This window comes from Lolium perenne, chromosome 5 (genome assembly GCF_019359855.2).
Source record: "Lolium perenne isolate Kyuss_39 chromosome 5, Kyuss_2.0, whole genome shotgun sequence".
Lineage (NCBI taxonomy): Eukaryota > Viridiplantae > Streptophyta > Magnoliopsida > Poales > Poaceae > Lolium > Lolium perenne.
Genome location: NC_067248.2, coordinates 167,469,837 through 167,495,332, shown reverse-complemented (window position 1 = coordinate 167,495,332; position 25,496 = coordinate 167,469,837). Strand labels below are relative to the sequence as shown.

At 42.4% G+C, this 25,496-nt stretch overlaps 1 protein-coding gene across 1 annotated transcript; it reads right to left on the bottom strand.

Moving 5' to 3' along the window:
- Positions 1-2,827: 2,827 nt before the first annotated feature.
- LOC127300547 (protein ENHANCED DOWNY MILDEW 2) lies at positions 2,828-13,610 on the bottom strand. Its single transcript, XM_051330673.2, has 19 exons — positions 13,372-13,610; positions 12,844-13,264; positions 12,642-12,738; positions 11,342-11,389; positions 11,094-11,254; positions 10,180-10,276; positions 9,993-10,088; positions 9,320-9,567; positions 9,145-9,231; positions 8,598-9,065; positions 7,979-8,123; positions 7,781-7,882; positions 7,141-7,233; positions 6,307-6,348; positions 5,490-5,600; positions 5,052-5,123; positions 4,845-4,963; positions 4,677-4,740; positions 2,828-4,583 (listed from the first exon to the last, which is right to left on the bottom strand). The coding sequence occupies exons 2-19, from the start codon at positions 13,260-13,262 to the stop codon at positions 3,081-3,083; spliced, it is 3,972 nt and encodes a 1,323-aa protein (XP_051186633.1). The 5' UTR covers positions 13,263-13,264; positions 13,372-13,610; the 3' UTR covers positions 2,828-3,080.
- Positions 13,611-25,496: the final 11,886 nt, after the last annotated feature.

The window sequence follows — 25,496 nt, the reverse complement described above, 5'->3', positions numbered from 1 at the left end:
ACGTGGGTTTTAAGAGGAGGCGTGCGTGGATGTCCAGGATGCGTACGTTGGTTTCCATATTTTAAGGAACCTAACAGATTGGTTTCCGTATATGCGGAACTCACCTGATCGTGGAAGGACTAAAACGCAAAAAACACAGCCTCTACTCTTATATTTTGGAACAAATGTGAAAAATCAATAGGCACTATAGAAAAGAACGGAGGGAGTATTAAGTAAATGAATACAGATCAAAGCCTTAAGCTAGATGATTGTTCCATAATCCCGAATGAATCATTAAACATGTACTGTTACTTTCCCCTTTCTGTCACTGAGGTTTCGCGTTAGCACACCATTCTCCACTCATCCCACCTCTTCCCTTGATCGAATCGAATAATGATACGGGTACCTGCAGATCACCGAGACAAGGCAAAGAGACAAGGATACAAGATTACAAAACTCCTATTCAATCATTACACATAATATAAGATTAGATGCATATGAACGCTTCGAGGATTCACCCCAACCCACAACCCGTGAGGACTACTCGCACATAATATCAAGATCAAATACAAATATAGAAATTATTTTGCAAAATACTTAGACCGATATCACAATATTCTTAAAATGATCGTCAATTCTCAAGAAGATCTCTATTACAATGGTGATGGTTATAGCTTTGGAGGAGATGGAAGATGGGATGGATGAACTATGGTGATGGATTTCCTTCGGTATGGTGCAGATGGATCTAGTGGATGGCGGCTCTGTTTGGCGATGAATGGTTCTCCTTTCAGTGCCAGTCCCTTCACGAACTTATAGGTTTTTACCTCGGGAATGCGGTGGCACACGATACGGGCAGGGCTTGCCCGTTAAAGCTCCTCGAACCGTCTTTTCGAGTGCAACTTTGTCATGCTCCTGGCGCGATTTCCTGGTCGTGGGTTTTAGCTTAAAGGAATTAGGTGGGTTGGGCTAGAGACGCCGTGGACGTCCCGTGGCCACCTACGACATACATATCACTCGAACGTTCGGGAAATCCTGAAATTTCGGGACAGGAAATTCAGGAAAAAGATATTTCAAATTTTAGAAAATGACTCCCGAAAATGTATCTTACTCCCTCCGTTCCTTTCTATAGTACCTATAGATTTTTAGCATTTGTTTCAAAAAATAAGTCTGTAGCTTGGTTTTTTCAATTACCCCCTCCACCAGTCAACTTCCACAGGACATGCATGAAAAAAGATCCATACAAAATAGGAAACAAATAATTGAGATTCCTAATGCATGGCCCCAAGGATTGCTTAAATTTAGGAAGCAATGTTTTTCTTTCCTTAATTAAATCTGGGTGCACATATATGGAGAGATAACCAAACAGATTTGTGGGATTTGTTATGGTAAGTTAGGAAGTTATGGATTTCCCTAATTTTAGTCTAATCTCAAATCGTTGGTCTTCTGTAAAAAATACTCTTGCGCTAATTTCCGTGCCAAAAATCTATATGCACTATAGAAAGAAACGGATGGAGTAATATTTAATTTCCGATATTTCGGTTCGGGATCGGGAAATTCATGAATAGCCCGAAGTATGTACTGTACAAAAAAAACATGCAAGAGAGATAGCAGAAATTACAGCTGTGTGTGTGTTTCTTTTCCCGAGCCAGCTTGCTCTGATACTTACACTGTTGTTACGGAAGCCAGGATTTTCTTCAGGGAACTGTCGGCGTCGCTCCTGCGGATGCACTGGCTGCAGCGGAACTGCGGAATTAGCTAGGAAACACGCAGACACCGCTCGACGCGCCGGAGGTTCATCTAGTCGGTTCTCCACGACGACTCCCATCGACTCGTCGAGCGTCGAGGACGACGGGGAGGTGTCGACGAGGAGAGAGCTTGCGGCGGCAGACGACAGTGGTGAGCGGCAGCGAGTCCGATCTGCGGTTGAGGAGTGCACATAGCCGCTCTGGGTTCTGGCGGCTGGAGAAGGGAGACGGAACACATGCCAATGAGTGGGGCGACTGGACGCGGTGCTTGTGGCCTTGCGGGTAGTCTAGGGTTACCTCCACCTCTCTTCACTTGGGCTGTTGGGCTGGGTGCTTGACTTTTTTACTGGGCTGGGCTCTGTTGTTTCGGGATATTCGGGATAATTGGGTGTCGAGACTACATACCCGAATTTCTTGAAATAATACCTTCCCGAATACTACTATGTGTTTGGATTTTTCGGGTTCGGAAATTTCGGATTCGGGTATCGGGTTTTATGCCCGGAGTGATACAGATGGATGGCAAAGGATTGGTTGTCCGATGCCTATAGATGACCAGCATAATATAAGGGAAATTCAATTGAATGATATTGTACATTTGGAGAATATCGTGAGCTTTATTGAAGTTCACACAAATACAATCAGCACCAAGGCTGTGTTCCAAACACTGCGGACACGATATCAGTTGTACATCTATTTTTCAGAAACATTTCATGCATATATTTGTTAAAACGAAGCAGATTGTTGATTGAAGCATTTGTTCAGAGGGAGTAAGCAATCCTGTGAAGCCAACAGGAGTAACAAGCAGGAGACTATCTGGGTGAAAAATCATCCATAGCCATAGGTGATGAAAATTGCTAGAACCAGACCAGTGTGTTTTAGAACCAGACTGTTATAAATCTATTTGGTGCATTGTTGATGGAAAACGACGCCATACTTTAAAATTAATGTCAAGAAATATGCACCTGCCATCAGCATTCCCACAACAAACTCTGCAACTCAGCTGCTGCAGAATTCTCTCAGGGTGACATCAAAAGGTAAATCAATACTACATGCCAATCTGAAAACGATTCACAAAATTGTAAAGCATGATACCAGCAGAGACGAGCATAAACACTGGAAGTTCATTTTTCCAAGGCCAAAGTGCCAATCAGCAGCTGCATACGATTTCTGACCATTCGAGTTATATTACAAGGTATGATCTTTCCCGTCTTATGTACAATTGGTGCTGGTGCTAATAACGCACGAACAAGACAGGACAGGGTGCAGGCATTGTGGCATTGGCAACCTAGCTACAGCGTCACTCAGAGTAGATTAGGTCAAAAACTGCAAGACTAATGTAACTTGAAGCTTCAGTGATCACATATAAGGCGGCCCTCTGCCAGAAGAGCCTGGTCCTCGGTATGGGTAATGTGGAGGAACACCAGACATGTCTCTTCCATATCCAGGGACATCGGGGACACCTCTTGTTACATAGTTCGTATCCGCGAGGGTTGGAGCATATCTGTCCATTACTGAGCTCCCTGGTGCACCTGGACCCAGGTACACGGGTGCATACTTGTCCATCGCCGAGGCTCCTGATCCACTTGCACCAAGCAACACCGAACCATACCTATCGATGACTGAGCTTCGTGATGCAGTTGTACCAGAGAGCCCGTAAGACTGAGAAGTTAAAGATGGCTGGTCATATCTAGCACCTGAAGAACCAAGGGAGTATCGACTGTTCCGAAGGTAATCATCCTGCCTCCTATCTCCCTGAGCTTGCAGACTGTACACATCGCCAGCTGGGGATGCAGTATACTGCTTGGGCAGATCTTCAATACTGGAGCTATACTTCCTTGATATATCATCGGCACTGGTATACAACAGAGGATCGTTCTTCTCTTCAGGAGCATCATTGTGCCAATCACTGGGCATCAAATAACTTCCCTGATATGTAGGGATGTGTGAATCTTTCTCATGATAACTCGTATTACCATCCAGGTGTGTTGTCCTATAATCAGAAGGTTGTTTAGTTGTTACAAAAGGGGAATCGCTTCTGGATCTGTATTGAGCATTGCTGGTCTGAGGGGACGACATACTCATGTCTGATCCCGCTCTCTTGGATTCCTGTACACGAGCATTTATTCCATCGTCACATAGAACATGTCTTTGATCTTGGTGAATAATCGTTTTACTCGGAACTCTTGTCTCCTCATAGGCAACTTCCACTTGCTTTTCTGGAGGCATGCTATCTACTTCGTCCGGGGTCCTTTTCCTGCTCCTGTCATCAGAGCTCTTGCTTACATCCATGCTATTCTGCTTTCCTGGTTGGCGCATTTGTTGAGAGCTAGCTTCAGCTTGCTTCTTCACAGGGTGGTTATCTGATAAATTCGCCTCTCTGTCTTCTCCAGATCTAGCTAGTTTCTCCGCATTGCATTTAGCTTTGGCTCTCTCTTCAACAGATCTATCTTGTTTCCTAACAAGGGGTTCATTTGATTGAGTAACATCTTTTACACAGGATGATGTCCTCTCTCTACTCTCCTTCATTTTGCCTGTTGGAACCTCTCTGACATCATGTGCAGTCTTCTCTTTAGCTTTTCCTGATCTCCCATTTTGTTTGCTTTTCTCAGGCTTAGCTGGTCTGCGCAAAGGTACATCAGAAGATTTAGTTTCTTTCTTCACAAGGATACCATCGGATCGATTACCCTCTTCAGTACCGCAAGCAACCATCCCCATATTTGTGTGATTATGCTCCTCGGCTACTTTCTTATGCTTTTTTGTCCAATCAGGACGGCTCCACAAATAGAGAGGTGGTGCAGATATATTCCACCCTTCAATTGATTGGTCATCCACACTAACAGAACCAGGGTAATAAAATGACTGCAAATTAAAAGAAAGACGTTAACCAAAACAACTAGAGAATAAACTGTGCTCAAAGTCAATAGGATTTATTGAAGTTCTGAAGTTATTTACCTTCCCAGCAAGACAGTAACCATCCTCCCAAACCAAATCATAAGGTGTCTTCTTCTGGTCTAGCCTGGTAATACCACAGAACGAAGAAACTATGAACAGAGTTCCCAAAACGTGTGAAATAAAGAGATAATACATTAATCTTTAAAAATGAACACAGCAGCCCATTACCTTTTAGTTTCCTTTGGAACAATTAGTACAATGAGCTTAGGCTTAAAAGACAATGCTTTGTCAATAAATTTGTTTGCAAGGGCTGCTTTGACTCCAAAAGGAGGATTAAGCCCCATTATCTACAAGAAATAATCAGATATTAACCAGGTGTAGGAATAACTAATATAAAGTATAAACCAACTTGTGTCTGAACCGAATTAAACATACTAGTTGAGAACCGCGAGGAAGTTCGTTCGGCTGCACGGTCATCCAATCCCTCTTTTCAAAGCAAAAGCTATTCTGAAAAGGGCATAAATGTTAGGAGTTAGCATAAAGGCACGAAAGCAGCTGAAACTCGAGTAACGGCACTTTCTGGGCATGAATAAAAAAAACACAATTGGTAAGTTCTAATGCGTTTGCTTCCAAGAGTTGGATTTGATGCAAAGGTTTACGAGTAGTCGAGTCAAGTCATCAGGGTACCTACTTGTGGATTTGTCACAACTAGTTACAGTTAGTTGCGACTGATCTTCTAATAGCCGTTGACTACCATCACTACAAACACTAACTATACTCTAATGTTGCACCAAAAATAACTTGAGACTGCAGGATCCATGGATGGATTATACTCATTTATCAATTAAAAGACTCAGTAGTCTCCAATATTACCTGTGGTTGGATAAGATCAAAATTCTTGAAATGGCAATTCTTCTCAACATGATCAAGTTTTTCTTTCATCAATCGACAGAAATCATTTGCACCACAGCAGAAATCCACTATCTGCAAGTCCAATGGAATTTAAAATGTCAAGGACTGATACGAAATAGAACATTGAACCAGTGAAGTTATGTTGACTGTTAGGACAAACGAAATTAGTTTTTTATGAGAAACATACACTTCTTTTTTGCGCCGGGCAAAGAATTATGTTAACATAAAGAGTACAAATGTAAATATGCAACAAGATCAGCATGAACCAAAATTAAACAAATGATGGATGAAAGCCAAGCATCCTAAAAACAAAACTAAAGAGCCTGCGGCCGTAAAAAGTAATCCGTACAAATACCTGATGATTAACAAACATAACACCTATCCCATGAGATATGTGCTACTCCCTCCGTCCATAAAAGGACGTCGAAAGTTTGTCCATAAAATCCGAATTTAGACAAACTTTCGACATCTTTTTATGGACAGAGGTAGTATTTTTTTACATCAGGAATCAAGAACACAATGCAACTGTAGGCAGTAACTTCGTACAAACCTCCAATCTACTAGTTAAGTTCATATTCATATCATCTACGGTGACTTGTTATCACTTATCACAGCAAACATAATTATAGTGTGATAACTGCAGCCTATAAAATAAAGGGCATGCACAACCGATATTACATGACATGCTGTCACATATATTTAGCATTTTAAAATTACTACAAGAACACTGCTTCTGTGGAGGGCATAGTCAATGCTGAGAACCAGACAGAAAACATACCGTGTCACCAGGTTCCACATACCAATGAAGTCTATCAACAATCTGTACCAAAAAAACATGCAAGCTCATCATAAATAATAGTACGGAATTTTCAGAAAATAATTCTATGAAGAGGCATAACAAATAGACACTCAAAAGTACTCAACAATCTGTACCAAAAAAACATGCAAGCTCATCACATATAATAGTACAGAATTTTCAGAAAAATAATTCTACGAAGAGACATAACAAATAGACACTCAAAAGCACTCAGCAGGCAATGAACTGGAGCAACCAGTCAGCTCTTATATTTTCCTCTCAAATAAATGGTGATCCTTAACCAGTTAATAGCTCTTGACGTAATTGTCAGAGTGACGTCCAGCTGGCGAACCTTTCCTGATTTCTAACTCACAATAGCAAAACATTTGGATCATGCATAAGACATGAAATATATCTATTCCACTACAAAAGGAAGATCAAAAAGGTGTCAATTAGGCCATGGAGCTGACCTTTTATTATCTGCTGGTTTCTTGAACCTTTTTTGTAAGGCAACATTTTCAGGCAGAACTAACTTAATAAAATGGACTCAAGTCAGACTTTTAACATACACGATATTTTTGATAGATGGAACTCAAAACTCAAGCAGAAAATAATCCCACAAAGCCAGGAAGGAAAAAAGGCCACAACCTCGGTTTCTAGCAGCCACCACAAAAATAAAATAAGATTCGAGTTCAGATAATTTTCGGCATGTGGTGGCAACTAGAAACTTCCTTAGCTACGCAAAACAATATGTAGAATTCATAGTTCAGAACAATATATAATCAAGGCTTCATATACGTCTGGATAAGAATATACCTCAACAAGCTTTTCCACCTTTGTGAAATGTCGACCAAGAGAACTGTAGCGAGAGCCATGGATGAAAGGCGAGAGATATACTCTGAGCCTAGTCTGTTAGGAAAAACAATCTTAAGTTAACCATAATAATACTTAATGGTGAATGGTCTGACCAACTAAGCATCACAGTATGCTCTCGTCGATGTTGAAAGTGCTCACTTCTGCAAAGAAGATTTTAACTAACGTGGCATTGCAACTTTCATAGATCATGAGAAAATTGAAATATTCTTACTAACTTGGTCAACTTAACCACAAGCTTACTTGCACTAACATGGAGGCACAAATTACCCTCCACATACCAAGTACTGACTTCAGAAGATAACAGTCAACTAAAATGAATCTCTTAATAGTTAATGTATTAATGAAAACGATGCACATATCGCTTAAAACATATCGAGATATATGATAACATTTGAGTCAAAAAAGATTTATCATATCAAAGAATGTTGACTGATAAGAAAACATGTCCGTGCTACACCTTCAGTAAATATCTTTGAAGCACAGAAAGATCGTGGCAAAAATCTCAAAGCAGGAATTATATACTGTCTATGACACAGTTTCTATAAATAAAAAAGTCAATATCTGTTTAGAATATACATACATGCCACCTTGCGAGCTGTGTCAAAACTTGAGGTTCACACGCTGCTTTTGCATAATTAACACTATTTCCATCATGCAGCATTTTTAGAGCTGCTCCTACAGCCTAGCCCATCAATCAGAAAATGTTGAAGAAAATTAGTAACTAGTGTGAACTAAAAGTTGCATCAATTCATGTGGAAGTACTGAAGGGTAAAAGCACCTTAACAGATTGCTCAAGCCTGCCTGTTGCAACAATCTTGTCTGTTTGCTTGCCAGAGTAGACATGAGTTGAAGGCACAAAACACTTCCTTGATATATCCTGTAGTGTCAAGGAAGAGACCTTTTTTTCCACCAGAGCAATTACCCTGCAAGTAAGGTTGAAAATATTTTATGTACTACAAAGAGGACTCTAAAGTCTAAACTCCAAACAATGTTTGATCATCTTAGCTCTGCACTACCGTACCGTGGCAATAAGATTGAAACCAATAAAAGGCTAAACCTATAACACAATAGGAGAAAACTGTAGCAAGATAAATGGGTAACCCTTTCTAGGCCTTGGTTAGATCCAAGAGAATTACATTAAGTCTGGCATGGTGATGGATTTTTTTAGTACGTTTGGCTGGGCCAAAGAATACCTTACCATAAAATCAGCTAGCCAACGATGGGGAAACGCTGGACTAGATGGTTTTAGGGCACACCAGAAAATTAGCAACAATCTAAATGCAGGCAATATTACACAAACCAAGCTACCCCCTTACAGAATACTGTACAATAGACACACAGTCACATACAAATGTGTATTGATTGCAATCCTCGGGTAATTATATCAACTGACTAACCTTTTTTCTATTTCGCTGTTTACTCTAGGAAATGAACTCTGTGGCATGTTCCCTGTAGTAGATAAGTGTGAACTTGTCAAGTATTTTTCTTGCTCCTTTGCAGGTCTTGGACTGCTTACAGAAGAATCCCTGGCCAAATTTGGTTCAGTACTCTCTGGTTCAGGCTGTGTCTGTTTAAATAACTTTGCTTTTTTCTTCTCAGGCTTTTCAACAAACTGCTCGGATGAACTCTTCACATCACTTCTTCTGGCACGTTGATCTTCTTGAACACGGCCCTTCATTGGCAAGTTTGCAGGTTTATTTGAAGGTTGATCAGGAAATGTCTCACCAAAAGTCCTCTTTTTCTTCTTAGTTGACACATTGGTTTTCTTCTTTAGAAAATCTGATGCTCTTACAATTTTGGCAATACCCGGAAACTTTATATGATTTCTGACAGGTGTTTCAAGGTCACTATCTATCTCATGGTCCCTGAACAGTTTACAACAAATCAGGAACTGAACAATGTAGAGAAAGCATTTAATAAATAAGTGAAGGAGCTACTACATACAAGCAATAGATCAAAATTCTTTTTGAAAGGTCCCAGGCCCGTGTAACAATGTCCTCATCATCATCGCTATCTTCAAAGGGAATTTCTCTGAAATAGTCTCATGTATGAGAAGAATATAAGAGACCATATACACGTATCAAGAAAATTCAAAAGACAAAGCAACTCCTGGCAGGACCTTGGCAGACATTTTCGGTGATATGACTTTGGACAGCGTCTACAAACAGCGAACTGCAAATGTTCTTCTGATCTGTCCTCCAGACCTTTACATTGAAAGCACCAATGAATGGGGCACGTAAATGAAAATCCACCTGCTATGCTGTTCTCCTTTTCTACAGCTTCAACCTTGTTGTTAGGATGAAGTCGTCGTGCAACACATTTGGGGTGGTAAAAGTACCCACAGGTAGCGTTATTACAAAGAAACACCTAAATAATGATGCCAGAATTAGCAAAACTACAGAATCAAAACAAGCACTGAAGATAATAAATACAGTTCACATTATAATTAATTAGATGACCTTTTAACAGATGGAATTATGCAATTATTCAATATTTAATGATTCCATAAGGCAGATCTGCTACAAAAAAGTGTTAATTACCTAGGCATTAGCTATTGCAATAAACAGATGTGCTACAAATAAGTGGTAAATGGCCCTAGTATCTGATTCACTGAACAATTACACTATTTCAGAACATTTAGAATATCTACTTAAAAAAATCTCAACTAGATAGTCTTTCACAGTACCCCTTCTAGTTCTATAGTCCTATGTGAATATAGTGGTGGCTGAAAATTACTATTACCAAATGAACAATGAAACCAAGTGAAAAAAGCTCAAACAATGGCATTGTACCTTAGCAGTTGGTCCATCCGAAGGCTCCAATACTCCACAAATAAAGCATTGATGTTGCTTATACTCACAGTTCTTGCACAAAAATGTTTTCATTGCCTAGAACACGTAACAAAGAGAAAATTCAATACAGAAAATAATAAGCTTGAATTTCAGGTCATCTTTACCAGTCAGGGGTTTCAAAAGCTACCTCAACTTCTGCCTCCGTGAACCCAAGGGTATCACACTGAGAATCTTCGCCTGTTCCTATTTTGGCATGGAAAGACCTCATACATGGGCCATCACACCTACAATAGAACAATAGTGCAAGCAGGACACGTAGAGGGATTAGGTTGTTGGTATTGCATGGGTACTGCATGATGAGCACAAGGAATGTGACATTACAGTGATGAAATAAGAAAAATCAATAACTGTGGGGAACTTATGAAATATCAATTATCCAAAGTGTTTTTGAGCAAAGGGGTTGAGCAATCTTAGCAAGGAAAAACAGCATAGCGCACACACTATAGTCGTGACCTGGATTCTATACAAACATGAGCACACAATACACACGGGCAAGGCAGGAAGGTGTCAGCTAGCAGCTAGGCAAGTTAGGCGGATGCCATTTAGCAAGTCGGGGAAGTTAGTTCCACCTTCAAAAAAATATCACAACTTATAGGAGGTGATGGCTTCTTAAAAATAACCTAACAAAGTCAATGGTCTACAGTCAAGCAGCTCCGCAACTAAAACTAACTGGAAGAGGTTAGAAAAAAGGAGGTTAGACGCTTGTTGCCTGATAGTCTTAATAAAACTCCCTCAATAAATCTTTTGGTCGTGGATCAAATACCACAATTGCAGATGTATTGTCTGAAACACTTGTAATCCTGACAAATCATAGTAAAGTATCTTGTTGTAAAATTAACAAATTGTACTTCTCTTATATCGGCAAAACAAGAGCTGGACTGATCATCGGTAAATAGTTCCAGCTATGCTCCCTGATGGTCACTCAGAAGAACTAATGCTTGGTTGGTATGGCTAAAATTCTTATCATGGATATTAGTCCTGCCTGTAGATAGGGAAAGATTTTAAGGTCACCTACTCATCCTATGGAAGATTTGCACCTACCCAAGCAGATCTCCTCCATTGTCACATATGGCACAAGTGAAATCAAACAAATCATCCTCCTCATCTTCATCAGATTCAGTACTGCCATCAGCAACCATATCCTCAACATCCTCATCAGCGGCAATAAATGACTCCTTCATTTCAAAATCATCTGAATCAACCTAGTTGAAATAATAACAAGGGACATGGTTAATTTCCTATTGATTTTCTTCCAAATTTTTTAAGAGAATTCACAATCAACCACATACCTTGCTTGTTTGTTTCTTAGATTTTTCTTCAACAAAAGCTTGAAATATCTGTGAAAACATTCATAATAAAAGATGTTACAAAACAAAGCACGTGAGCACATCAGTCAAGAGTTCTATTTACGGTCAAGAGCTGTACAATCGGTAAAGTTAGATTTTGCAAGCAAAAGGCACTAGTTAGGGGGCAGCCAGATTTAGTCATTCAATGATCGTATTAGTTAGTTACGTTGGCATTACATCCTTAGGGGCCAAGTTAGTCATCCCTCTACGTAAGAGGGGTCATGCACACATCTATGATCAGCCAAGCAATTAATTAAGAAGTTTTAGTTTCTACTCTGCCTCTTCTACCCTAATTGCCTCCATTTTCTCCCTCGAACCTAGCCTCATGTACCCTATGATCTAGTGAGTAGTGACCATTATTTGGTATCAAAGCCAACTGCAGGGTTTTCGATCTTGCCATGCCATTGTAAGCAGTCAAGTGCAGCAATGTGGATGACGACATGCCCAGCAGCAGTCACATTATCTGACATCTCATTAATTGAGTATGTGAGCGATAACCACTAAGCTCAGCTGTTCTATATAGCCCTCCTGCAACGGCAGTCTGCACTCCAGTAACAATGAATCCCTTTTGATGGTGAAGAAAAAGGTCCAAGAGGCTGCATGTGGCGATGGCTTCTGCCCTCGCAAACGCACTCCAATGGCGGCAACACGCGACATCTCGCAGTGGTGGCGTCGCTTGGGCGCCGACGGCGAAAAAGGACTGCAGCACTCAAGCTGGCATATGTGGGTTCCACGGTGGAGGCTACAACACTTTGGGAGATGACAATGATAACCGCCACGGCAATGGAACAACCTTCCACTGCAACAGAGAATGTGGTGGTCTGAATGTTGCGTCCAGGCGTCCAGTGGCACAAGAACGATGGGCTTTGGTGATTCTTGCAGAATCCCCCAAGGAAATTGTTGAATGCAAAAGAGACAGTGCCTTTGCAAATCATTTCTGCTTATATAGTAGATAATAAAGGAAAGAATGTGCATGTCCTAAAAATAAAAGAACTTGCAAGTTTCCATGAGCTACACATCTCCTATAAAGGATTGCATGTGCGTACATACAAGGAAGTTGGCTAGTTTGGAAGCCAGTCCTAGTAATTCAACTAAGGATTATGGTACTATTAGTTAGGAAAGTTGGGACTAGATCCTGAGGGTCCAAGTTATCCATTCGTCTACAAAAGAGATGGTGTGTACTCATGTATCAGCCAGGAAATGATTAAGAAGTTTCCCACATACAGGACAAGAGAATGCGCACCTCGGATTTTGCCAACTTCGGATCCTTCTCAGCGAACTGCTTCATCAGCGAACGGTGATTCCTGAAATCTTCCTTGGACGGCCTAACGTCAAACTTGCTGAAAACATTGAACATGTCGCGAGCGCGCTCAGTTAAGTATCAGGGGAGTTTGTCGTGCAAGGAGAAAATGAGCAGAGAGCGCATATAGGCGGGGGTACAGTACTCGAAAACTTTGCGCAGATGGCTCCACAGGCTCTTCTCGGGCTCCTCGGGCTTCCTCCTGAGGAAGTGAAGCATCCGCACGGTGATAAATATCGTTCTGAAATTCTCCTCGTAGCTGTTCCTGGGCTTGGCGAGGCTTATCCAGCTGCCTTCCTTGGACAGCGCCGCGACCTCGGGCTGCCGGCCTTCGAGCCCCAGCCTCCAGGCGACCACCTGCTTGTAGACCGGGATGCCGGGGTCGGCGGTTCCCCGCAGGAATATGTTGGCTTCGCATTCGGGGGCCTCGTCCGGGTCGTCGGCGAACCGGATCGGCAGGAGCGAGAGGCAGACGGGGTGCTTCTCGTCGTCGACGAAGAAGTAGTCCGACACCGCCTTCAGCTGCGGCTCCAGGTCGTCGTCGTCGTCGGACATCATCATCATGGCTGCCGGAAGGGGGGGAATCCAGGGGAGATGTTAGTAGGGAAACAGCGGCACTACCGCGTCTCGGATTGCTGTTCCAAGGGGGGGAGCGGGTTCGTAGCGGCCAAACCTGCAGCCGCCACGGCGGGAGGAGCGAGGAGGACCGGCCGCCCCGCCTCCGCGCGGGTCGAGCCGGTCGCCGCCGGATGCTGGGGCCTTCTCCCCCGTCCTTCTCCTCGGGGCGTGGGTGAGGTCGGCGGAGGTGCGGTCGGCGTCGATGGTGTTGGCGCTAGGGCATAGGGTTTCCTCCTCCGCTCCCCTCCTGTGTCAACCTCCTCCTCCTCCTTCTCAGGTGCGCTACCCTTGGTGGTTCGTGCGTGCGTGCGTGCCAGCGGGGCCGGTGAGGGATACATCTTCTTCTGGGCCTGGATGGCTGCCCGTGGGCTTCTGTTACTTCAAACGCCCACTATTTGCCATCAGAAATTCACATATTATTCTAAAAAAAAAATCAGAAATTAACATATCTCAACAAAAAAAACATGTCGGGGCTACTATTCTCAAAAAAGATAAAAACGAGCCGAGCCTTCTTGCTAGAATTCGACAAAAGTGTCCGCGAGTTTAGTGGACGGCCGTACGGGTCCACCCGTATCGTCCGCCGTATCAACTTCGACCACGAAAGTTTAATTTTTTGATGAAATGTCACTGAGTTTAGCAGACACCAATACGGGAATACGCATGTACCAGATCCAGGTTCGTGATCTAAACCCTAACCGATGTATCCAATGGTGGCGACCGTCTGTACGGGCGGGTTCGGCCTGTACTGCTCGCCCGTATCGAGGGTTCAGCCTCGTGAAGACGATGGTGGCTGGCAGAGAAACCCCCAAGTCAGCCATATTATTCTCTCTTTCTCTCAAAAACTCAAACCATAATCCCCTAGAATCTCCGATTCTTCGTCGATTTCGTTCGTTTGAGTTGGGGAATCTTCACATTGGTACGTTTCTCGCTCGATCCACGTATTATTTGAATCAACGAACAGTTGAAAATATCATATTGGATACATGGATAAGTTCGTAATTTTTGAAATTTCTTGTTGATTCTACACGTTCGAAATCAAAGTTTATGCATGCAATCGTTGGACTATATCATAGAAACCTAATGCCTATACTTTTATTATGAAAAATTTAGCACCATGAATATTGGACAACTATTCTAGTGGCTCGAACCGAACCGGTGGTGCTAGTGGCTCGAGCAGCCACCCCAACTCGCGCAAGAAGCCGCGTAGGGAGAGGGACAGTCTCCAAGGCGACCTCGACAAGGAGTACAAGCGTTTGGCCAAACGAAAGGTGCTCCCGACGAAGTTGGCTGACCCTGAGTTCCTCTCTCGCCAAGGCCTTCGCAGCGACTTCGACCTGCTGGTGGGCAATGCCGGCATGGAGGTCTTTGCAGCTCTTAACGAGGACACCTACAAGCGTGCCACCCTGGAGTTCCTCTCGACCTTCCACGACGACCTTGCTGTCCTCGGTCGAAACACCATTGTAAGCTTTCGACTAAACCATGAGTTGCATGTCCTCACCTTTGAGGAATTTTGTGGTTGCTTCTGGTTCTTGATGGTTGTGAAATACATCATTTTTTCTCACGTTTAAACCTTTGGCTATGTCATTGACTAAATTTCTCCCGAAATGTGCCACTAATGAGTAATTATTGTAAAGGTGTGCAATCTCTTCTATCTTTGAATGGTGTGCAGGAAGTTAAGTCATAATGGCAAAAGGACCTGCAATTACTGAAGAAAATTTCGTCACAAGTGCAGCAAAATCGACCAGAGGTCAAAAGTTGGTTCTAGGGAATTTAGCGGGCACCGGTACGGGAAAGCCCCGCCCATACCATCTGCCCGTACGGTGCACCGCAGCACTTCCGAAGTCAAACCCTATAAGTTCTGTGAAGGGAGCCACATGAAAAAGAGGGTCATTCATCGTCAAACAGAGCTGCCACCCATCAGATCCATCTACACCACACCGAAGGAGATCCACCACCATAGTTCATCCATTCCATCTCCTATCTCCTTCATAGTCATAGCCATCACCATTGTAATAGAGATATCCTTGAGAATTGGCAACCATTGTAAGAATATTGTGATTTCAATTCAAGTATTTGTAGGATAACGTTGCATAGAAAACAAAAATTTTCCTATCGCGAACACGCAATCCAAGCCAAGATGCAATCTAGAAGACGGTAGCAACGAGGGGATGATCAAGACTAACCCTTGAAGAGATTCCAAAGCCTATAAGAGTAGGCTCTTATTGCTGCGGTAGACGATCACTTGCCGCTTGCAAAAGCGCGTAGAAGATCTTGATCACGATCGGTTCTGGCGCCACGAACGGGCAGCACCTCCGTACTCGGTCACACGTTCGGTTGTTGATGAAGACGACGTCCACCTCCCCGTTCCAGCGGGCAGCGGAAGTAGTAGCTCCTCTTGAATCCGACAGCACGACGGCGTGGTATCGGTGGTGGTGGAGAAATCCGGCGGAGCTTCGCTTAAGCGTGCGGGATGTGGTGGAGGAGAGAGACCGCTAGGGTTTGGGGAGAGAGGGGGGTTGGGCGCCGGCCCTCTAAGGGGTGCGGCCAAGGCTGAGCCAAAGAGTGGCTGCCCCCTCCCTCTCCTCCTCATTATATAGGTGGAAGCCCCAAGAGTTCTAGTCCAAGTCTTCGAATAAGACCCCAACACTAAAACCTCCCATATGTGGGAAACCTACTCAAGGAGGGAGTCCTACCCAAGGTGGGCCTTGAGGTGGGTTGGCCGGCCACCCTAGGGGAGTCCACCTTGGACTCCTCCCCTTTAGGGTTGGCTGGTCATGCAAGGTGGAGTCCTTCCGGGACTCTACTTTCCATGGTGATTTCTTCCGGACTTTTCTAGAACCTTCTAGAACCTGCCATAAATGCACCGGATCATTTCCAAACTTGGAATATGACTTCCTATATATGAATCTTATTCTCTGGACCATTCCGGAACTCCTCGTGATGTCCGGGATCTCATCCGGGACTCCGAACAAATATTCGAACTCCATTCCATATTCAAGTTCTACCATTTCAACATCCAACTTTAAGTGTGTCACCCTACGGTTCGTGAACTATGCGGACATGGTTGAGTACTCACTCCGACCAATAACCAATAGCGGGATCTGGAGATCCATAATGGCTCCCACATATTCAACGATGACTTTAGTGATCGAATGAACCATTCACATACGATACCAATTCCCTTTGTCACGCGATATTTTACTTGTCCGAGGTTTGATCTTCGGTATCACTCTATACCTTGTTCAACCTCGTTTCCTGACAAGTACTCTTTACTCGTACCGTGGTATGTGGTCTCTTACGAACTTATGCCGATGCTTGCAAGACATTAGACGACATTCCACCGAGAGGGCCCAGAGTATATCTATCCGTCATCGGGATGGACAAATCCCACTGTTGATCCATATGCCTCAACTCATACTTTCCGGATACTTAATCCCACCTTTATAACCACCCATTTACGCAGTGGCGTTTGATGTAATCAAAGTACCTTTCCGGTATAAGTGATTTACATGATCTCATGGTCATAAGGACTAGGTAACTATGTATCGAAAGCTTATAGCAAAAAACTTAATGACGAGATCTTATGCTACGCTTTAATTGGGTGTGTCCATTACATCATTCATATAATGATATAACCTTGTTATTAATAACATCCAATGTTCATGATTATGAAACTAATCATCCATTAATCAACAAGCTAGTTTAAGAGGCATACTAGGGACTTCTTTGTTGTCTACATATCACACATGTATTAATGTTTCGGTTAATACAATTATAGCATGATATATAAACATTTATCATAAACATAAAGATATAAATAATAACAACTTTATTATTGCCTCTAGGGCATATCTCCTTCAGTCTCCCACTTGCACTAGAGTCAATAATCTAGTTTACATTTGTAAAGATATAACACCTTGGCCTTCTGGTGCTTTATCATGTATTGCTCACGGGAGAGGTTTTAGTCAACGGATCTGACATGCTCAGAAACTTATGTATTTTGTAATTCATTTGCGTCTCAACGCATCACTCATTTCCAAATGAGTTGGCATTAAATATGTTTGGTCTTCTGGTGGAACCTTAATTCTGCGGTCTGAAATATGTCACTAATATTGTCACACACAATATAGTTTCAAAGTTCGACTACGTCAAATACACCAAGTTCTTAAAGAACCTCTTGACTTAACATACTTTGTCATTGTCAAAACAATGACATATTCTGCCTTCTTTTGTAGAATCCGTCACAATATTTAGAACTCTTCTAAATCTAGCATAGACAACTTCTAGCTCATTGTGCTACCTTTTAAAACAACACTTAGTCTAATTTGAGATTGAAATTTTATTTTTATATGTGACAAAACAAATATCGGTGTAATCACCTTACAGCGATTTGTTTGTCATTTCTCCATATAAAACTATATATATATACTTGGTTCTTCTTAAGTACTCAAGAATATTCTTACTGTTTTTCAGTGATCATCACATGAATCATGCTCATAACACTCTTAGAGCATAGGATATCTGATTGTGTACATATTATTCGTGATCTATAATCACTCATGTGTTTTTACTCATTGAGTGTCAAATACACTCAAGTCTTGTTAAAACTTCACATGATAAGAACATCTTCTTAATATTTCTATATTGAACTATTTCAATATCCATTCTATGTACTTTGACTTAAACTTATTTTGTGTTTCAATCTATCTTCATAGATCTTGACACTAAATTTGTTTCGTCCATATCTTTTCATTGAAGTTAATTTCTCAATGAAACCTTTTTAATCAAGTATATAATTACATTATTTATAACCAACTATATGTCACCTACATAAAGTATTATAAATATGTCTCAGCGCTCCCACTTAATTTCTTGCAAATGCAAGCCTCTTCATCGTCTCTGATGAAATCAAAAACTCTTTGACTATTTCATCTGGTGAAGATTCAAACTCCGCGATACTCACTTCATCAAATTGAAGTTTGTATACCTATCTAATATTCCACGGATCAGCAAAACTCTTGGTTGTATCTTGTATACACCTTTAATACATACTTCTGATAAGTAATGTATTTTGCCATCCTACTAGCATATCTCATAAAAGAAATATGTAGTGATTACTAGAATAATCCACATAGACTATAAGCATTTCTATGGAAGATCTAATCTTTATCATAGTCAACTCTTTGAACTTTGTCGTAAACAATTTTTCGACAAGTCGAGCTTCTTTAAGGATATTCCATCCAAGTCCATCAATTTTATAGATCCATTTACTTTCAAAAAGTATTTATCTATCTTGGATTTCATGGCATATAGCCATTTTAACGGAGTTAGGGCCCATCATAACTTCTTTGTTTGTAGTTGGTTTATCATTGTTTAAAATCAATCCTTTGTTCACAAATCATTTATTTGATCACAAAGTAAACCATACCTACAAGGTTCAATATGTACTTCGATCTCCATGGCTAAAACACTTTGTAGTCATGGGAGCCATGATCGTTGTGGCCGCTTCCGAAACCAATTCCGATCTTTGCGCTACTCGATCATTATGCTCAGGTTCATAAACCTTATCAAATTATATTGTCCTCCCACTCAAATACTTCACTAGAAACAATTTCTCGGAAATAAGAAACATTGACAAACACTTTTGTCTTTGTCTCGTGGGAAGAATTCCCAATTAAATCTCTGGGATAACCAACGAAGACATTCATCCGATTTTGGTTGTAAACTCTTAGACCAAAATTTAAAGAAAGGACTATTAGGGTTTATACCCATGCCATAACTTGTATGGTGTCATTTCATCGGATCATGATGATGCTCTATTCAGTGTAAAAGCGGTAGTCACTAAAGCATAATCCACAAAAATATAATGACATCAATATTTTATCTCATCATTGACCCAACAATTATTGGATACATCTCTTGGATACTTCTTCATCACTATGATACTCCAAGAAACGTGAGTTGTAGAACAATTTCATAACTCTCTTAGATGTTCGCTAAAACTCGTAATTCAAATATTTCCACCATGATCCAATCATAGATATTTGACTTTTCTATTACGATGATTTCCACTTCATGCTGAAATTTATTTGAATCCTATTCAAATGTTTCAAACTTTTCCTTATTGAATATATCCACATATATACTCAATTCATTGTTTGAAAGTTTTCATGAAGTAGAAGAATCTTCCACACACAACTATGCTCAGTGAACCACATATATCATTATGTATGTTTTCACTAAGTTAGTTGCCAGTTCAACTCTTCGGCCTATGAACGGTATTTCAGTCATTACCTATTAGAAAAGATTTTGCAAGTGCCAAACGATTCAACAAATCGAATGACTCCAAAAATCCATTTGCATGGAGTTCCTTCATGCGATCCTTTCTAACATGACCTAAATTGCGGTTCCACAAATAAGTGGAATTCAAATCATTTGCCTTATGGCATTTTTAGCGTCAGTGTTATGTATGTGTGTTTCACCATTAAGATTTATAATAACTTATCCATTTTACATGGAGTAATTTCATAATTTAAACAACTCATTGTTTTCATTTGACCAGAGCAAAATAACAATTATTAAGTTCTTTATTATAAATTCTAAGGGCTAGATAGAATGCTAACGACAAACATAATAACACTTTATTTTGTTCCAGGCGTGCATTCTTATCATATTCCTTGTCAGTCACTTAGGCCATTGTATTCTTGTATTGCGTTGTTTTGTATGACACTTCATACCAACCAATATAGTACTAATACCCAAGAATTTCATTGTGTGACTTAACTAGGAATACAACCATAACATGTATATCATTTATATACACCTGAGCTAGACTTTCTAGTCTTTTCTTATCTTTTTGCCAGAATATCTTTTGCAGTTTCTCTTTTAGCTTTCCTCATTATTCAGAAAAACACTTTTAACATCAATAACTTCTAGGTTTGTTGGTAAAATACCAATAACCTTGAGGTTCTTACTTTGAAGTTGATCATCATATGACAAGTGTTCTAGATTTCACTTATTAGTAACTATGATGAACAATTTCACTCATAATTTTATCCATCAATTCATGACAACTTTTTGAGACCATGTCTGTACATGCTAGGCTCATAAAGTTTAACCTTAGTATTCGCATGTGCAAATCTGGCTTGCACCCGTTGTAAGCACACGTAGAATCTATAACACCCGATCATCACGTGATGCTTCGAAACGACGAGTCTTAGCAACGGTGCATACTAAGGATGATAACTTCATGGATATGCGAATATCATTAGTGCCCCAATAGTTGGAGGATTGTGACGTCTGGCGTCTTCAACCTTCATACATTCCCATAAAACTTATGAGTTTATGTAGTCTCACCAAATTATATTCTATCATCTTGCAATAAGGTCTTAGATATCACATATATCTCATACCTTGATTATTTCTGAAAACTAAATTTTCAGCTCCTTACTTTTCAAACAAATTTGAACTTCAAGTTTTACGGAGACAAGATAAATTTAGGTACTAATTGAAACCATAACTCTTTGAATCAACAACGTGAGGTTTACTAAAAGTTTGCAATAGGACTTAATTAATTCTTGATTCTTTAACAATACGGTACCAAACCGTAAAGTTTCTTGTCAGATTTTAACAGTATTTCTATCTCAATTACAAGACTAGCGCATAGTAGTAAACGGATGCCAATACTACAAAACTAATTTAAAATACTACTCAAACTATGTTTATGATAATTAGTTCATGTTTTAATCTAATTACTAATGAACTCCCACTTAATACAACATCCCTCATAGTTGTTAAGTGGTACACGATCCAAATCCACTACACCAAAAACCGATCATCACGTGAGATGATGTAGCTTCAATGGTGAACATCAACATGTTGATCATATCATCCATATGACTCGTGTGCAACCTTTCGGTTTCCGTTGTCCCGAGGCCATGTCTGTACATGCTAGGCTCGTCAAGCAAACCCAAGTATTCCGCGTGTGCAACATGGCTTACACCCGTTGTATGTGAATCGTTGAATCTATCACATCCGATCATCACGAGATGCTTTGAAACGACGAACTGTTACAACGGTGCATACGAGGGGAGAACACTTTATTATCTTGATATTAATGTGAGGGATCATCTTATAATGCTACCGTCGCGTTCTAAGCAAAATAAGATGCATAAAAGGATTAACATCACATGCAGTTCATATGTGATATGATATGGCCCTTTTGTCTTTGCGCCTTTGATCTTCATCTCCAAAGCACGGACATGATCTCCATCATCTTCGGGCATGATCTCCATCATCGTCGGCGTAGCGTCAAGGTCCATGGCGCCGTCTTCATGGTTGTTCACCTCATATAGCAACTATTACAACTACTTTGAAATACTACTCAACATGAAAATTAAAGACAACCATAAGGCTCCTGCCGGTTGCCACAATACAATAATGATCATCTCATACATATTCATCATCATATCATGGCCATATCACATCACCAAACCCTGCAAAAACAAGTTAGACGTCTCTAATTTGGTTTGCATATTTTACGTGGTTTAGGGTTTTCGAGAGAGATCTAATCTACCTACGAACATGAACCACAACGGTGATACTAGTGTTGTCAATAGAAGAGTAAGTTGAATCTTCACTATAGTAGGAGAGACAGACACCCGCAAAGCCTCTTATGCAATACAAGTTGCATGTCGAACGAGGAACAAGTCTCATGAACGCGGTCATGTAAAGTTAGTCCGGGCCGCTTCATCCCACTATGCCACAAAGATGCAAAGTACTCAAACTAAAGATAACAAGAGCATCAACGCCCACAAAACCATTTTGTTCTACTCGTGCAACCATCTATGCATAGACACGGCTCTGATACCACTGTAGGATAACGTTGCATAGAAAACAAAAAATTTCCTAACGCGAACACGCAATCCAAGCCAAGATGCAATCTAGAAGACGGTAGCAACGAGGGGATGATCAAGACTAACCCTTGAAGAGATTCCAAAGCCTATAAGAGTAGGCTCTTATTGCTGCGGTAGACGATCACTTGCCGCTTGCAAAAGCGCGTAGAAGATCTTGATCACGATCGGTTCCGGCGCCACGAACGGGCAGCACCTCCGTACTCGGTCACACGTTCGGTTGTTGATGAAGACGACGTCCACCTCCCCGTTCCAGCGGGCAGCGGAAGTAGTAGCTCCTCTTGAATCCGACAGCACGACGGCGTGGTATCGGTGGTGGTGGAGAAATCCGGCGGAGCTTCGCTTAAGCGTGCGGGATGTGGTGGAGGAGAGAGACCGCTAGGGTTTGGGGAGAGAGGGGGGTTGGGCGCCGGCCCTCTAAGGGGTGCGGCCAAGGCTGAGCCAAAGAGTGGCTGCCCCCTCCCTCTCCTCCTCATTATATAGGTGGAAGCCCCAAGAGTTCTAGTCCAAGTCTTCGAATAAGACCCCAACACTAAAACCTCCCATATGTGGGAAACCTACTCAAGGAGGGAGTCCTACCCAAGGTGGGACTCCCACCTTTCCTTGAGGTGGGTTGGCCGGCCACCCTAGGGGAGTCCACCTTGGACTCCTCCCCTTTAGGGTTGGCTGGTCATGCAAGGTGGAGTCCTTCCGGGACTCTACTTTCCATGGTGATTTCTTCCGGACTTTTCTAGAACCTTCTAGAACCTGCCATAAATGCACCGGATCATTTCCAAACTTGGAATATGACTTCCTATATATGAATCTTATTCTCTGGACCATTCCGGAACTCCTCGTGATGTCCGGGATCTCATCCGGGACTCCGAACAAATATTCGAACTCCATTCCATATTCAAGTTCTACCATTTCAACATCCAACTTTAAGTGTGTCACCCTACGGTTCGTGAACTATGCGGACATGGTTGAGTACTCACTCCGACCAATAACCAATAGCGGGATCTGGAGATCCATAATGGCTCCCACATATTCAACGATGACTTTAGTGATCGAATGAACCATTCACATACGATACCAATTCCCTTTGTCACGCGATATTTTACTTGTCCGAGGTTTGATCTTCGGTATCACTCTATACCTTGTTCAACCTCGTTTCCTGACAAGTACTCTTTACTCGTACCGTGGTATGTGGTCTCTTATGAACTTATTCATATGCTTGCAAGACATTAGACGACATTCCACCGAGAGGGCCCAGAGTATATCTATCCGTCATCGGGATGGACAAATCCCACTGTTGATCCATATGCCTCAACTCATACTTTCCGGATACTTAATCCCACCTTTATAACCACCCATTTACGCAGTGGCGTTTGATGTAATCAAAGTACCTTTCCGGTATAAGTGATTTACATGATCTCATGGTCATAAGGACTAGGTAACTATGTATCGAAAGCTTATAGCAAAAAACTTAATGACGAGATCTTATGCTACGCTTTAATTGGGTGTGTCCATTACATCATTCATATAATGATATAACCTTGTTATTAATAACATCCAATGTTCATGATTATGAAACTAATCATCCATTAATCAACAAGCTAGTTTAAGAGGCATACTAGGGACTTCTTTGTTGTCTACATATCACACATGTATTAATGTTTCGGTTAATACAATTATAGCATGATATATAAACATTTATCATAAACATAAAGATATAAATAATAACAACTTTATTATTGCCTCTAGGGCATATCTCCTTCAGTATTTGCAACAATGATTTATATCTTTGATCTTGATATCATGTGTGAGTAGTCCTCACAGGCTGCGGGTTGGGGTAAATCCTCGCAGCGTTTATAACGAATGAAGCCTAGGTGTATAGGTCAGCATAGATTCTCTGCTCAACACGTGTCTAACGCCGTTTAACACATTAAGTTGGGCACGCATCTGGTCATGTATGCAATGATTATACTCACTACCTGTCCGGCTGTCCCTTCGATGATGCATAGTGACAGAGTACCATTAAAATATGGAAAAGCATAGTTATCATCCGGGGGCAGCGTTCCATTGGCCCCACCTATCCACCGCCGCTCACGAGGTTCCTTATCCGATCGCTCCAACTCTGCCTTTGTCTCCAACTCTCCAGCCTCTACTCCTCCGCTCGGTCGTCTCCTCCTTCCCCAACCTCGCTTTCTCCAATGTTCCCCGGCGTGCAGCAAGGCGCACTGCCGCTGCACCGTCTTGACTCCCCTGGCTGCGAATCGTTGTTGTCGTGTCGCAAGCACTGGGCATCGAAGCTTCGAACAGTGGGCGCCCCGCAGGGACCATGCATGGCAGCTAGCTGGAGTTGGAACGCGGGCCATGCCGCCGCTGATGATGGAGGCGCAGAGGAGTTATGAGGTCCGGGAGTCTGCGACTCCTCTACCCCCTGGATCGAGAGCTTCTCTTCAATTGTTGTGTTCCTTATCCCCTTGACAGCCACTATTTCTCGACACAATGATGAAAATCGGGAGATTCTCTTCAATCACCGCGTTAGAATCTCCACATGAGAAAGCAGTCTCGACGTCTTCGTCATCCGTCCATGCCTCGCCCGAGATGGAGAACGGAGAGGAGGCACGGCAATGGGAGGTCCCTTACCTCTTCCCCGGCTTCTCCGCTCACGTCGAGATAGCCATGGCGGCCGGCGGTGGTGATGCTTGGAGACGAGCACCTGCGAGGCGAGCCCGGACGCGTTGGCTCCTGTCCAGGTGATGCCGGAACGCGATGGAGTGAGGTACCAAGGCTAGGAAGCAAGCCCATCCTCCGGTGCCTCTTCGCGCAGTATGGCCCCATTGTGTCGATACGCATCAGCTCACGCCTCGCCATCTTCGTCGCAGACCGCCACCTCGCACACACGACGCTGGTCGAGCGCGGCGCCGGGCTGGCGAACCGCCTCGTCCTCGCCTCCGCCAGGCTCCTGGGTGAGAGCAAAAACACCATCGCGCACGCCAGCTACGGGTTCGTGTGGCGCCTCCTGTACTGCAACATCATCGCCGAGACGCTCCACCCATCACGCGTCCGCCTCTTCGCGCCGGCCCGATCCTGGGTGCGCCGCGTCCTTTCCGAGAAGCTGCAGGAGGACTCCGCCGCTGGCGCGATCGTCGTGGAGACGTTCCACTACGCCATTTTCTGCCTCATCGTGCTCATGTGCTTCGGGGAGCGGCTCGATGAGCCCGCCGTGCGCGCGATCGCCACCGCCCAGTGGGACCCGCTTATCTACATGTCGAGGAAGATG

Coding starts and splice junctions, on each gene's coding strand:
- LOC127300547 (XM_051330673.2), bottom strand. CDS start 13,262: ATGATGATGATGTCCGACGACGACGACGACCTGGAGCCGCAGCTGAAG. Junction 11,390..12,641: donor CGAAGTTGGCAAAATCCGAG/GTGCGCATTCTC, acceptor ATGTTTTCACAG/ATATTTCAAGCTTTTGTTGA. Junction 4,964..5,051: donor TTCCTCGCGGTTCTCAACTA/GTATGTTTAATT, acceptor TATTTCTTGTAG/ATAATGGGGCTTAATCCTCC.